The 16530-nt window shown below is 38.0% G+C and overlaps 1 protein-coding gene across 4 annotated transcripts in view; it reads right to left on the minus strand.

Annotated features, from left to right (window-relative positions):
• The window catches only part of LRP2 (LDL receptor related protein 2), a 232678-nt gene that overhangs the window by 191797 nt on the left and 24351 nt on the right, over positions 1–16530 (minus strand). For all 4 annotated transcript variants that reach the window (XM_054679929.2, XM_515882.7, XM_054679930.2 and 1 more), the window contains exon 2: positions 1775–1882. In XM_054679929.2, the coding sequence (XP_054535904.1) occupies positions 1775–1882 (108 nt within the window). The remainder of the gene's footprint in view (positions 1–1774; positions 1883–16530) is intronic.

The raw sequence follows: 16530 nt of genomic DNA on the forward strand, positions 1-16530 counted from the left end.
ATAGTAAACAACCCTTATACTAGAGTCTGTGGACGCCAGTCAGAGTTCACTGTCAAATAAGCTCAGCAACAGCATCACAACAAACTCATGAACCAAAGCAACTTAAAAACACAGAGAATAAAACAAACAGCACACATACACACACAAAAATTATGATAAAGGTGTTAGATTAAAAGCTTCATTCAAGTAAACATTAACTGTGAGTTACTGTTAAACTATTTGTTTCATAATAACTAATAGTAAAGTATCATGATGAACTGGAAAATTCATGAGATTTGGGAAAGAAAACCCAGAATCAAATAATTATTATTTCCATGATTTACTTCCTTTAAGATCTTTGGCAGGTTCTCTGAACCTCAATGTACGCATCATAAAATGGGGACTATACTCATCTCACTGTTTGTTGTGAAAAATAAGTTAAATAATGTATGTGAAAGTGTCATGTAATGTTACTTGCTATCACTATCGTCATTGATATTGTTGTTATTGTTATTATTTTTACAGGTCAATAAAATATAATACAGGTAACAATCTCTGAAGAGTTGCTGGCATAGCTGTTCACTTATTCCTTTACCCCAGATACACTGCCCTTGCCTTTTTGCTTTTATTGTTTAATCAAAATGAACTCAGTAAGCCCAGAGGAGGCAAATAGTTAGCACATGATTGTGTCTCTACAAATATAGTTTAGTCCCTTGTTCAAAGTGCAGTCCACAAACTAGCAGCATCAACATCATCAGGAAGTTTATAGAAACGCAGAAGCTCAGGTCCCACCTCAAAATATGGAATCTAAATTTGCACTTTAATGAGCTCCTGGGTGATCCATTTGTGCATGAGCATTTGAGGAGCACTGTACAGAACCCCATCCTTACCCTTCCTCCCATTTTCAAATGCGTTGTCATCTAAATGACACACCAAAGTTTGACTGCTATGGTATGCCATAAGATGGCCAACAATTCAAAACAAAAATTTTTCAACTGCTTTCCTGATTTTTGAAAGATAACCCTCATTAGTTCACCTGCTGGGATGAAGGAAATTGCAGATGTATGACTGATCACCGATAGGAAGTTGGGAAGAGCAATGGGATCTGTGCATAGACTTACCAACTGTAAGAACTTTAATAAATGACTTAACTTCTCCAAGTCTCAATTTCCTAATCTGAAACCGACCTCAGAAGATTAGTGAGAAAACTAAATGACAAAATGAATGTGAAAGTCATTTTATAATTAATTAGATTTGAAGTTTACTACATTATCGTATTTTTCAAATTTTTTAAAACTAGAATTTTTAAAAAACATAAATCACACTAACCAATTCTGTGATTTCTTTATGGTAATTGACACAAGTTATTCTACATCCTTTACATAAAAATGGACTCCTCTTTGACTTACAAATCACAGTAGTTCAGATAACATTATTTTTTGTTTGTTCTTGTGGGTACACAAAATTTACAGAGTGAATATTAGAAATAATCACTTACAGACTCCAGAAAACTGCACCCAAATATGTTTCCATATCAAAGTTGTGGTCAAGGGATAAGGGTGAGATAGAAACTGATGTTCTATCATCAATGTGAATTGAACCCCTACCTCAGAAGGGAGTGAAATTATTGTTAATGCCATCAGTTCTCTATTCAACCACACAGATCTCAAAAGACTTGGGCCCAGCCCTGGCTCTGTCACTAAAAGGCATAGCTCTTCTCTTTGTTACAGCTGAAATCACCACGAAGCACTTAAGTTACTCAAAATAGAACTTAGCCTGGCCCCTCCTCACTTACCGCAGCCAATTTCATCCGCGTCATCTGAACAGTCTTTGGTCCCATCACACCTCCAGTCTGCAGGGATGCAATGCCCACTTCCACAGCGAAAATGCGCACTGTCACATTCTGCAATAATAGACAGAAATTGTAAAAACTTATGCCATGCAGATATTTAACCGAAGAAATATAAATTTTTGATAAAATGAAAAATTATTCAACTAATTAGATAATCAAAGAAATGCAAATTAGAAAATTAGGTAAACATTCTCCCAATGCTAATATAAAAATATTTATTTGAACATCCGTGGGAAGAAAGTGATTTTCATACACAGTTGATTAGTGTGTACCTTGATGGAACTCACTGGGAAAGCAGTTTGACAACACGTATCTTGCTTTTTAAAAATACTTGATCTTTAATTTAGTACTTTTACTTCAAGGATTTTTTTCCTAAGGAACTAATCAAAGAAGTAGACAAAGATTTATGTATAAAGATTTTCATCGCAACATTATTTATAGCAAAGGAAGTTGCAAACCTCCTAAATGTCCAACAATAAAAGGATTAAATTTGTTTACATCTTTATATTGACATATTAGTAACTTAAAAAATGGTTATGGAGAAATTCTAAGTACTTAGAGAAATACTTATAATTTAATGTAACCAAAACAAGGATGTAAATTTTTACTGATAACAGAGTTACATATGCAAAAAAAAAAAAAAAAGCGTAAAAAGACCAGAATGTTAACAGTGGTTATCTCTGATTGATAACATCGTGAGTAACTTTTCATTTGCTTGACTATACTTTTTTGAGTTCCTCACCTTATTTTTTAAGTGATTTTTTATTACTAAATCATATATAGCAAGTTATGGCCTTTCATTCTTAGATTCAGACTAATATTTTGTCTTAATTTTTAAAAATTAAATTATAACTTGCCAGATCTATAAGCTCATCTCTGCAAACAATTTTTTTTAAACCAAAGAGCCAAAAACAAAACAAAACAAAATCTCTGCAGCCAACAAGAGTATACAAACTTGACACCAAAAGTTGACACCCCAAGTGGCAGTGATAGCCCCTAGTGATACTGGAAGGACAATATAACTTAAACAAGCTCACTTCACTGAACTAATATATCCTGTGATTTTCCTAGGTCTCCCCAAGGGACAAAGTTCCCCAAATACCTGGCCAGTGACCTTCCCAAGCATTATATGCCACATAGAAAAATTTTTCAAAGAAAGCAGCCACTACCAGCCCCACTTAGAGAAGACTCAAAATTATTTTATTCTTTCACAAACCCAAGGGATAAAGGAGAAATTTTTGCAGTTGGAAGAATAATTATATCTTCCCCATGTATTTAAGCAATCATGCTAAATTACCCATTTCAATTTTTGGCTAATTACCCAAAATTAGGTAAATATACAGATCAATTACCTACTCCTAAAATAAATAAGCAATGTGCTATCCTGATTTGTGTAAATGCAGGCATATCAACAGCATGACATAAACATAGTTAAGTGATCTATTTCTAGGGTATATAGGCTACTTTGTTCATGGAATGTTCAAATCTGATTGTCTGGTAGTGACATCCTGATTTATAATGTATGCTGCAAATGGTCAGAAACTTCGCTTGGCTAAATGGTGGTACCGAGTGGTACAGGAGTACGTACACCCAAATACCTTCTATAGACTAATGCATGATGGTGGTTGGTGGTGCAGGTCTGGGGTTGGTGGTGCAGGTCTCTTATCAACTACCTTTAAAACACAACAACCTCCCTTGCAAAAATGCCCCTAAGGAATGTACAAATTCACTCTGGAATCCCAGAACTTCTCATTGGATTTTGTTCTACAAAGCAATATTTCCATGGGAGATTAGGGGCTTTGGAGGTTTAGCTATTAACACAACATATATTAAATCACTTTTATCAATTAGGTCTATTGTTAGTAATCCAACATAATACATTTGTAATTTCAGTACATTTGTCTCCCTTAGTATCTGAGGTTGTAAAGGTAGTATCTTCTGGTTGAAAAATTATAACAATCATAAAGAACAGTCCTCTTACAGACAGTTTCATATTGCTATGGAGAAAAGAAAAATATAAATTTAGAGACTGAGTATTTAGGAGGAAATTATCAGAACAATATATATTGCCTGTTTTGAAAATATATATAATTAATGCTATTTCTTAAGCAACTTTTATTACAAGTCCCATTTTTGAGGAGTGGGGTGGGGGCATTTGTTTGTTTTTGCCAAACTAAAATACCAAGTTAAACACATCATGAAAAGAACACAAAATAGAGACCCAAAAGTCATTTTATAAAACACTTCAAAGTCAATTATTTAAAATCACACATATGAAAAATGAAACTGATGGGGAAATGTTGCAATTAAGTAATTTTTATAGGTAGTGATTTTCACACTTGATCTCACTCCATTATCTAATATATCAAATCCAATTTACTCAATTTATCAACAGATCTATAATTCATTTGTCAAATTCACCTTTTCAGTAGTAACTTTGATGCCTGTTTATAACTCCCAAATGACTATTGTTTGGAAATATCTCTCCAGAAAAAACAAACTGATACTTTATCATTGCTGGGTGACCTCTCAGCCATCAGCCAAAATGCTTCACTGGCCTCAGAAGCTCATTCTCTCATAAAGGGAATATGTGTTGTTTAAAAATAAACCAAAAATAAACCACTAGTGAAAAGGTCTAGATTAGGTCTAATAACAATTGCAGGTGCCCCTTACTTCAATTAGTCTATATGCAATTTATTTTGAGTGTTTTGTTTTAAATAAGTAGCCTTTACTCACAAGCCCTCCAAAAGTTTTATCTAGATATTATCTACATTTTGTTATTTATTTGAAGATTTAAAAAAATAAAAAGCTAAGGGGATGATTTCATACATTGGAGCCACCCACAGGGAGAAAAAAAAAATCTACATAGAGCCAGCTTTAAAACTTTGTTCAGAAAATAGTCTCAAAACTGCCACATTCAACCAATCCAGTTTTAGCCAAGAAGTAATCTTGCAAACAATCATTTATGTAACTTTAAAACATTCTCCAGGAGCCTCTCTGGTTTGGGGGCTGCCTGATTAAAAAAAAAAAAAATCCCTCTAGTAAAAACCAAGGAGGAAAGGAGGAAAATACAATCCACATTGAAATAAAAACCTTTTGTTAAGAACCAGGCAATCATCACAAAGGAACCATCAGAACCAAATGAACACCCTATCTCTCCAGCACTAGCCCCTGTCTGTCCCATCAATCAGAATAGATGGTGCAAAGATGAAAAGAAGTACTCAAATAGCACTTAAATGGCACACACCATTCTAAGTGCTCTGCCAACATTAGCTCATTTAATCCTCATAATAACCCTATGAAATAGATGCTGTTATTATGAATATTTTACAAATAAATAAATTGAAGCACAGAGCAATTCGGTAACTTGCCAAAGATCCAACAGCAAATATGTGCAAAGCAAGGATTTGAATCTGACAGCTCTGATTCCAGCATTCGTGCTACTTGACCACTACTCTATGTTCCCTTTCACCAAAAAAAAAAGTTTATTCCACTAAACTCAAGAATGAATGTAAAAATCTGATTTTTTCCCCCAAAGCTGCTCTCAATTAACATTAATTGAGTTCATTATTGGGCTGGCATAGAATCCATAGTGCTTATATACTTCAGTTGGAGAAAAAGAGTAGTTTACTTGGTGACTAACATAGCATTAAAAAATTATTGGGCTTAGGAAAAATTGCAGCAATTGAAAGCAATGCAAAAAAAATTTAAGCGTTTTGAAATCGGTAGTAAAATTTTATTAGACATAGGAATAAACTTGTTTTCCAACCTCATAAAGAGCCCAAAGCTAGGGGGAAAAAAAAAAAAAAAAAGAGTAATCCTTTCTTCATAAGTAGCCATATCCCAAGCTTCCTGGGTAAGTGTTGGACTAAGAATGTGTTAAGATAAGATATTAGAGTAACAGATAGCGCCCAGAGAAGAGAAGTCATTTGCCTGTTTGTTTTCCACAGCAAGGAACAACGCTGGATTGAGAACATTCCTCTGTGTCATTTACAGCCTCTGGCACAGCACCGGGTGCTTATGGAATAGCTAATGCATGTTCGTCAGGAAGTGTAGAATTCTCTTTGTAAAACTCAGCCTGCTGAGACCATTATATATCAGAGATATAGAAAGCTATCAGAGCAAACAATGAGACTTTAAATAGAAATTTACCATCTTAAATCCATAGAAAGAAAAATGGAATCTGGAATAATCTGAAAAAAGGGGAATATCTAGAAGTTTTTTTTTGAAAAAAAAAAAGAAAGAAAAAAACATTGAGTCATGTTAATAGCAGTTTCATTCTTTTACCCGTTCCTTGTAAGTTTCTTTCTCCTTCCGTAAATTCTATTCTTATAAGACAAAGACAAGTGGTAGTCAATGGAACATTGTCCAAAGTTAACAGAGTAAGGTAATTTCTGTGGCAAATCCTATTTCCCCGCTAGATCCTCTTAACACATGCTGGTCCTTCCAAACACTTGGTCTACCTGAGGAGGTACAGTCCACTTTTTAAAAATTTGTATGAGTAAATCACATTTTAATAGTTCCACCTTCACTGAACTCAAAGAAACAAACAAATTTAAGAGGCAATTCCTTAACTTATCCATAATTTTTGCTTCACTTTTTCTGTACTTAATTTTGATTCCTTTAGTATGGATAGACATCCTTCTGATATTCATAAGTTGGCTGACAGTTCACTACAATTCCCATACCTTGCCCACATAAACAAGGCCAGTCCCCTTTTGAAGATTTAGGGTCACCTGCTTATTTCCAAAACTTTACACTATAGTGATGATAGCCAAGGATAACAAATTGTATGGAGCACTCTACCCTGTCTAGTGTCAAATTGATAGAATAGTCAAGGATTTAGTTAATGAAACTGAAACAAGACAGGAACAGCAAACCAACCTGCTAGTCTCTTTCTGTGCAACATTTTAACTGTCTGGTTTTCCTTACAGATCACCAAATAGGTGGCAGGAATTCTTTTGGTTTTTTTTTTAATCCAGTTTACAAACTGCTGAATAGACTGCTTTGTCCCAATTATTGATTCAGAGCCCTGATGTTTTCTTAGAGCAAAACAATACTATAAGGACATTTCAAGAAGTCAAAGATTTGGGGACAAAACCCACAATGCAAATTGATGCATTATCATGTAGACACATCATTTAAGTGCAAAAATAAATGAATAAATAAATAAGGACCAAAAGAATATGATGCCAGATTCACTAAAGCCACAAATAAATTCATAACTACTATATGCAATTGTCCTAGGATCAGTGGAAGAAAAAAGAAAAATAAGATATGGTCCTTTTTTGACAGAGCCTATAAGTTTATTGGGGGCAAAAGTGATTTATATGTTATAAATTAAATATCCATGCAATAACAACAGCTGATATTGTTTACTGAGTACCTACTATGTGTTATACAATATATAAAGCTTTATACATATCCACTGGATCCTCTCAGAACTGTATGATGTGAGATTTATACTTATTTAATAGAAGGGGAACCTGAGCCTCAGTGACATTAACCAACTCCCCCAAGGGCCACAAAGGTAGAAAATGTCGAAGTCTGATTTAGCCCCAGGACCTGTGTGACTCCAGAGCCTGTACTTATTTCATCATTTCATGTCCTGCAAAGCGACAGCATTTGTTCACCCAGAACTTGCCAGCAATATTTTAACTGCTTCCCATGCATTACCTTACTTATCCTCACAACAGCTTTGTGAGATGGTATCAATGGCCCCATTTCATAGATGAGGACAACAAGGCTTGAACAAATCTCACAGCTATTAGGTAGTGGAGCACAGATTTACACTGAGGCAGTCTGATTCCAAAGCTATGCCTCTGACAACAGACAATTTGGTTCCAAATAAGCAATGGAGATAATAAAAACTAACTGGCTTTGGCGAAAAAAAATAACACTGCAGGCCGGTGTCATCAGAGAAGTCTTCACAAAGAATTATAAGACTACACTGGGTCTTTGTGAATAAGCAGGATTTGGGAAGGTGAAGAGGGAGACCAGGCTTTGTGTGTAGGGTCAAAACAACTTGACAGGCCAGGCGTGATCACTCACGCCTGTAATCCCAGCACTTTGGGAGGCCATGCCAGGCAGATCACTTGAGGCCAGGAGTTCAAGACCAGCCTGGCCAACACGGTGAAACCTGTCTCTAAGAAAAAAAAGAACAAAAACTTGACAGAAGCTTAGCATGGGTGAGGGTCTAATAAGTATGACCCAAGCAGTGGTGACCTCTTGGAGAGTGGTAGGCAACAAGGCTGAGAAGATGGAGAAAAAAGAGCTTTGAGTGCCAAGCCAAAGAGTGCCTATCAAATGAGTATGAGGGTGATTACTCAGACAATAACTGCATTAAAAGTGAAGATCACTCTGAGTAGGTAAAGCCTGAACTAGCATACAGACTTTGACCATGAAAAGAGCTTGGAGCTCCACTTCAATCCCCAGAACCTCACCCCAACACTGAGCCCAGTAAGCAGGCTGGTAGGTGCAGGCAAGAGGCTGCTAGCAGAGAAGGGTCTCACCTTGCAGCCCCTCCAGCTGCCCCAGAAGCATCCAAAGCAGGTCCACTTGCATGGCAAACTACGAACAGGTTCCATGAGGGAGGGGTCCCCAGTCCCTGGGCTACAAACTGGTACTGGTCCGTGGCCTGCTAGGAACCAGGCTACACAGCAGCAGGTGAGAGGCGGGTGAGTGAGCATTATTGCCTGAACTCCACCTCCTGTCAGATGAGTGGCTGCATTAGATTCCCATAGGAGCACAAACCCTGTTGTGAAGTGCACATGAGAGGGATCTAGGTTGTGCATTCCTTATGAAAATCTAATGCCTGATGATCTGAGGTGAAACAGTGTCATCCCGAAACCATCCCTCCCCCACCACCACCCTGCTGTCCATGGAAAAATTGTCTTCCATAAAACCAGTCCCTGGTGCCAAAAAGCTTGGGGACTGCTGCCTTAGGGCATTGCCAACAACATCCTAGTGACCAGCCCCCACCATCCTCTCCAAGCTGGACGTGTCTGAGTATCCAGGCCACAGAATCCAGTCAGCTCTCAAGATAGTTGATCTCAAAGATTACTTAAATATTTGCTTAGTAATTAAAATAAAGTGCCTTTCCAATAACCAAATGGCAGCAGAATGAGATGTACTACTTGAGCAGCCTCTCAATTCTGAGCAATGAGAGATTTAAACTGAGCCATTTATAACTGAGCTACCCTTCTCCGTTTCCATTTAAACACTAGTCACCTGTCTTTCTCCCCCAAGGCTCTTACATCCCACCTGTTTTTTCATTATGCACCTCTCACCTCTACAATCAGGCAGTCCATCAGCACTACAGAACATTATAAGCAAAGCCACACTTCTCAGAGGTTCTTCAGAGGACGCTATCGCCATTTGGGGTGGGACAATTACTCATCTTGCAGAACTGTCCTGGTCAAAGCAGTATGTACATCATCCCTGGCCCCCACCTGTGGAACACCAGTAGTGCTCCCCCACATCACGGTGACAAAAACACTCCCAGGCACATCTATGCCGCTTGAAAGTGGCAGTACCACCCCCAGTGGAGAACAACTCAGAACCTCTAAGCAGCTTGGACAGTCAGAGCTCAAAATTATCTTAGCCCACATGAAAGAGATCATCTAAAAAAAAATATAATACATTCTTCCCTTCTAAAGATAATAAAATTTCTTGAACAGCAATCCCACTCCTTCCCACCCATCAATAAGAGCACCTAGGATTGGGCAATCTCACGCTGCCACTGCTAGTACCAGCAACTTGAAATGAACTCCCCTGGGAGTGTGATAAAGAATCTAATTTCCAGGAAGGCCTGTTTCACCCTGGAATGCTCCATTCCATCACACGTCCACAGGTCTACCCCTTCAAGGGGAGGGGACCACACTAGAAAAACACAAGCATCTGAAATCCTCAAGTAGTTCATCATTAATGTAAAGGATTGTGGCTATGAAAAACAGTCATAAGCACCTCTGCGTTATGGTGCAAACTTTTCCCATCCGTATTCATTATCAGAGCAAAAAAATAATTTCTCCAAATGTCCTCTCCCCATCCCAACTGCATACACTCACAAAAAATTAAAAATATAAATTGACAATCACTTAAGCGCTCAAACATTCAAAAGAATGTCCAAGTTTTTACCAAGAACGCTGAGCAATGAAAACTTCCTGTTAGCCAGCATCAAAGCACTGAAAGTGTATTTGTACCAGTCTTTTCTGTGCTCCCCCTGAATAGCTCATGCAGTGCCTCCTCTATCAGCTAAGTCACTGAGGTTCCTGGAGAGGAACCTTCCCTACACATGGAAGGAAACTAAGCCCAAGACTTTCTTCTCCTCTGCCCCCAATCCCCACTAGAGACTAACTGGTTATTTACATCTTTCATGGTAAAAGAGCTACACTTATAGGATGTTGAAAAGAAGACTATCCAAACAGAAGAAAATTTAAGATGGCCTGCCTGCCCAGGTAAATAAGGACCCAATGAATCAAACTACTTACAAGAATAACATGCCCTTCAGCACCTCATGATTTAACACACCCTGTGCAAAATCTACAAATCATTCCCATTTCAGAGCACATTTCCAGTCTTAGTCACCCAGAGAATTCCTATACAGCTTTTTGATTAGCAATATAAATTACTGGAAAATGGTTGAGTGGAATCAAACACTAAAAAAGAAAATGGACATTCATGAGAAATAAATGACAAGAGAGACTTTAGAAAGGCAGCTTTCTTGCTTAAGGCTTTTGAATGGTGTTTCAGACTAGCATTGACAGACAGCATCAAATTAGGGTTTTCCTGATTAATTAGGTCCAAGTGTTGAACCATAAATCAAACTGACATATGTTAAAGCTATAAGCATCACTTTCATTTTGGTCATCTTAATAATGAGATGAGATCACCAGGTTATCAAGTGAACAATAGTTTGATACTGCAAATTATGACAATAGCAACAAGAAGAGAAGAAATTGACTCTCAATTGGTAGATTTGGTAATTCCCCATAGTCATAGGCTAAATTATTTATAACTACTAAATGGACCTTCTTGACTGAATCTTATAAACACCTTGCTGTATTCCTTCTCCCTAACTCCATGTTATTTAGTTCTTGACTATTGCAATAGTAACAACAAGCTCTAAAGAAACGAGAAGAGAGAGAAGAGGCAAAAATAGGAGGAAAAAGAAAAAGGGAGACAGAGAAAAAGAGGGCAGAAAGGAGAGATGTCAAGGTTAGCAATCAGTGTCCAGACACTAAATTTCATGAGACCTAGCATCTTGCATCCTAACCTTGGTTTAAATGACACCTGGCATCTTGCACCTTAACCTCAATTTGGTACAAAATGGCAACTCACCCTTATTTAGCTATGGCCCAAATTCAGATTGAAGCAGTATGTAATTGCTAAGTGGGTTTATAAGTCACACGTTACATGCTAGGAACTAAATAACCTCCCATTCTAAATGTGTAAATTTTCAGAAAGTAGAGATCAGGTATATACATATATATATACACACACATACGTACATGCACATACACATATATATACATAGTTTACTCTAACGAAACCAATGCTTCAACATCAATAAGCAACTCTGATGACAACTCTTATCAGAAATGTTTATGCTTGGTGATGGTGAGGCTCATTGCATTGTTATTCACACAAACACTAAACTTTATCCACAGTTCATTCATTAGATGAATAACTGAGTTGCACACACAGGCATGCCTCAACCTTGACCATTTAGTGATGGGCATGTATGGCTTCTGCCAACAGAGTAAGAATTTTCTTAAACTATTAAGAAATATTGTGCAGCAAGAGTGCCAAAAGATTTCCAACAATAAGTTTAAAAGCCTTTTCTTGGGCAGTAAGTACTGATAATTAATCATCTAGTAAACTGAAGTCAACATTTTTAATAAAAATGTAATATGTCATTCTCTTTTTTAAAAACTGGTTTTGCTGATGTTTTACACAATATTTTTGTATTTTTCCCCTTTAGTGACAAGTTATGCCTTGGAAATGATTTTATAAGCAGAAAGTTCAAAATTCTCCTGCCACGACCTGGATATATGAAATATAAGGAACAGAACAGATGAGACTAAGCGACCTCTGTATTCCCAGGGCCTGTTACAGGACCTCCTAGTACCCAGCCTACCCTCAATAAACGAACTATATATGATGTGTTAGAATATATGTGTGAAACTAAGATGATGTCCAAAAGATGACAAAGAGATCTACAAGGAAGGAAGGAGGGAAGGAAGAAAAGGAAGGAAGGAAGGAACGAAGGAAGGAAGGGAGGGAGGGAGGGAGGGAGGGAGGGAGGGAGGGGGCTACAAGAGTACATCTTATCCTACAATCAAAAATTGTAATTTGTTTTATAAGCAATTTGCTAATATAGCATAATCATGATTTTAATTTCCCTATACAGAAACAAATGTAATGCCAAATCATTGCCTTGTAAATCTATAAAGAAGGACATATTATATTTGCAAATACTCTCATGGTAGAATGACATTAAATTTCCTGTGTGTCCCCTACTGCATTGCTTTTAACAGATTGAGCAAAAAGAACTTCAGAACATGCCTCACCAGCAGGTTATCTTTGCACCAGGAGTCCTTTGGCCCTGGTTTGTTATGCCTGGGCTCAAATAGCATGAGGAGGTCTCCAAACCACTTTCAGGCTCTGTCAATGTTATCACTTCACGTTATAATGTGATTGTGATGACTTGAAACAATTCAATAGCTTGTTGACACAGAATCAACAATATTACATTGTCACCAACTGATACCCACGTGTGATAAAGTGGTGTTCAGGTTTCTGCACAGACATGATGAATTTATAATGTCCCCATATTAATAGCAACATGAATAAAATTACAAGTTTATCTGCAGTGATTGCCAGAAATGGAAGGAAAAAAAGCAGGGTATATTTCCTAAGATTTTGCCTAATCTGTGTTTTAAATATCATTAGTAATTACAGTAAAAACCTTTGTCACTATTATAAATATAAAATTTTAGAATTTTAATGCTAAAAAGAAGTATGGCTTCAGTAATAAACTATACCAGAAAATATATACAATAAAATCTCTACTAACTGACACACAAATAATTAAAGCCATTTGCTTACTGGAGTTTTGTTTGTATTATACTTTTTACAAAGGCAATTAAAGAAAATAAAATTATATTAGAGTGTTGGTCAAGAATAGAGTTTTCAGTGGCCATCTCAATTCTGGGTGTTGGGTACCTATAGTTACAGTCTTGGATGAGTATGAGTGAGCTAATATGCAGAACATGGATCCATAGGCATTATAATAATTAAGTAAAATTTAAATTAAATTCAGTAAGAATGGCTAAAATAAGAATACCAATGGAAAAAGCAATCACCAGAAAGCCAAGAGATGCATGGCTTTCAACTCTGGCAAAGCACTGACTGTCCCTATGTCATTCCAAACTCTAAGTTCCATGAGGGCAGGAACTGTTTGTGTCTCATTTACCACTGAACCTTCACTCAATAAATATTTGTTACTGAACTGGTTTAGCTTGATGAACTTGAATTTAAACTGATACAGTATGCAGTTTTCTTACCTACAAAATTTCTGACCTGCAAAATCAGGTTACGGTGAGGATTAAAGAGGTCCCTGTAAACCTCTGGCACAATGCCTGAAGCACAGCCGTCCCTCCATGAAGGGTGGTTCCTTCCAGGGCATTCCCACTACTCATCTAATTCTAACATTCTAAGAGTTGTTCCCCTACTATCTGACTGAGAGAAAACTTTCAAAATCTAAGCCACCTTGCTTGGTAGGATGCTTCGGTCAAGGGCAAGAGTGAAAATCAAGATTTATTCTGAGAAACACAGGTCAAACTAGAGTCAAAAGCAAGCTTGCTCCCAACTTGCTATTTTCTTGTTTATGCATTTTTATGTTTATTTTCTTGTTTATATATTTTTGTATTTTCCTACGATTAGCATTTTTATTATTTTGTCTATTGTAAATCATTCATATTTCAGGTGATCCTCTGGAGTTTTACATGAAATACTGTAGGTATATAATTCCATCACCAAAAAGAAATTGATGATAAATATACAGGCTTTCCTAGAATTGACCTTAAGTCATTATACTGTACATTAAACTTGGACATCGTTATCTTTCTATCATCGTAAAAGGATTTCTGTTGACCTCAACTCATGCCTTGGCATACGCCATAGAATTAAGGACATAAAGAAATTGAGGGTTAATCAACTGAAACCAAGCTAAAAAGTTTTCCATTCAAAAAGTCTGGCCAGCACAGTAGCTCATGCCTGTAACCCCAGCACTTTGGGAGGCCATAGCAGGAGGATCTCTTAAGCTCAGGAGTCTGTAATCAGCATAGACAGCAGAGAGAAATTCTGTCTCAATAGAAGAAAAAAAAAGGAAGTTCAGCGATTCTCCAGGTCCCACGTTTAAAAGAATTTCAAATTTTTCCTAAAAGCATGAAAGGCCAGGTGTGGTGGATTACTCCTGTAATCCCAGCACTTTGGGAGGCCAAGGTGGGTGGATCACTTGAGGTCAGGATTTCAAGACCAGCCTGGCCAGCATGGCAAAACCCCATCCCTACTAAAAATACAAAAAATTAGCCAGGCATGGTGGCATGCACCTGTAGTCCCAGCTACTTGGGAGGCTGAGCTGGGAGAATCTCCTGAACCCAGGAGGCAGAAGTTGCAGTGAGCCAAGATAGTGCCATCGCACTCCAGCCTGGGTGACTAAGTGAGACTTCATCTCAAAAAAAAAAAAAAAAAAAACAAGCATTAAAAATATTCACTATCCTAATTCTCTAAACTTTCTCTTATATAACAGAAGAATGCAATAAATGCAAAAATATTCTTTGACTAAAATAACATACAATAATGCCTTTCTAATTCATTCAAAGAAAAACTTTATTATCTTAAGTTGTTACCTTATTTCTGTTTGAATGAGAATAGATTTCCATAAACCTAGACATCCAGCCCCTGCAAATGAAGGAATGAGGCCAGGCGCAGTGGCTCATGCCTGTAATCCCAGCACTTTGGGAGGCTGAGGCAGTTGGATCACTGGAGGTCAGGAGTTCAACACCAGCCTGGGCAACATGGTGAAACCCCATCTGTACTGAAAATACAAAAAAATTAGCCAGGCGCGGTGGCATGCGCCTGTAATCCCAGCTACTCAGGAGGCTGAGGCAGGAGAATCACTTGAAACCAGGAGGCAGAGGCTGCAGTGAGCTGAGATTGGACTACTACACCCTAGCCTGGGTGACAGAGCAAGACTCCATCACACACACACACACACACAGAGGAATGAAATACCCCATTGCCATGACCCCACTCCTATTCTTTTCCAGTAATGAAACAGAGAGACCTGACCACCCTCCAAAGTATTCTCCACTGCACAGAGCAAACACTCCAAACTAAATGCAACGCAACAAACAGGTACTGAAGCTCTGGTAGACCATTTATCTTTGTATTCTTCAGGCAGAATAACACTTGTCAGGAAACAAGCCCTCTTGTCCACAACCATTTGGCTATCCTCAAGCAAGCCAATACAACTATCCCATCTCCTTCCAGAAACCAAGAAACTAAAGTCAGCCAGTTCTTCCCTGGGAAGAGTTATGTTCACTCTGTTTACTATAAGCACTCAACACTTCACAAAGTTTGGTGGGTAAGGTTACAAAGAGGGAAAAGCAACTTAAACTTAAAAGGCTGTTCTGATAGTCCAGGAATGAGACGATTAGAGCCTTATCTAGTTAAACGGTCCCACCTCCGCCTGACTTCCCCCACCGCTGTCTAAAAATCCTTTCCTTCTCTCTCCCTCAGATCCCCATGACATGGCCAGGGTTTTCATGGCTCACGACCCTGACCCCAAAAATCTGCTCCCAGGTGAACTTATTCACGGGAACGTTTGAGAGATTCTTAAAGCCTTCTACGGGTGTTTGCACTTTCAGCAGAAAACAGAAGCCCTCCAAGGAATGAATTTTCTAATTGTGGCATTTTAGGCATTCCTAATGCCTACATACCTTCCTCACCGGCTTGATGGAGCAGATTGTAGGGGAACAGAGTATCTTATCAGGGCTCCTAACATCGTACCACATAGGTTGTGGTACCATGTATAAGGCCATCTTTGCTAATGCCAGAAACCTCATCAGCAGTGAGATAGCATTTTTCCATAACAGCACAGGCCAGCCCAAATACAGTCAAAGGGCTTTTCAGGAGAATTTGGTGACATCTCTGGATCAGTGCAATATATTTTAGATTAATCTGGACTGAAGAAAAAGGCCCTAAGGAAATATTGCAAAAGCAATGACTCCAAAGGCCTCAAGAGAATCCATTAACACGTGAACATGATTAATGAAACACTCATGTGGGTTCTGTTTAAACTGAAAGCCCTTATTCTACTATTTGTAACTCAAAGAACTCCTTCCACTGGAAACAAAAGATTCATCCATTCCACCCAAAGTGGAATATATGTGTATGTATGCATGTACATCTACATATATGTACACAAGACAGCCCAATATTACCAGGCTTACTGATCAAGAAACAGACTTGAGGCCAGGTATGGTGGCTCACGCCTGTAATCCCAACACTTTGGGAGGCTGAGGCAGGAGGATCGCTTGAGCCCAGGAGTTTGAGACCACCCTGGGCAACATAGTGAGAGCCAGTATCTACAAAAACAAAACAAATTAACCAGGTGTGATGGTGCACACCTG

This window comes from Pan troglodytes, chromosome 13, assembly GCF_028858775.2.
Source record: "Pan troglodytes isolate AG18354 chromosome 13, NHGRI_mPanTro3-v2.0_pri, whole genome shotgun sequence".
NCBI lineage: Eukaryota > Metazoa > Chordata > Mammalia > Primates > Hominidae > Pan > Pan troglodytes.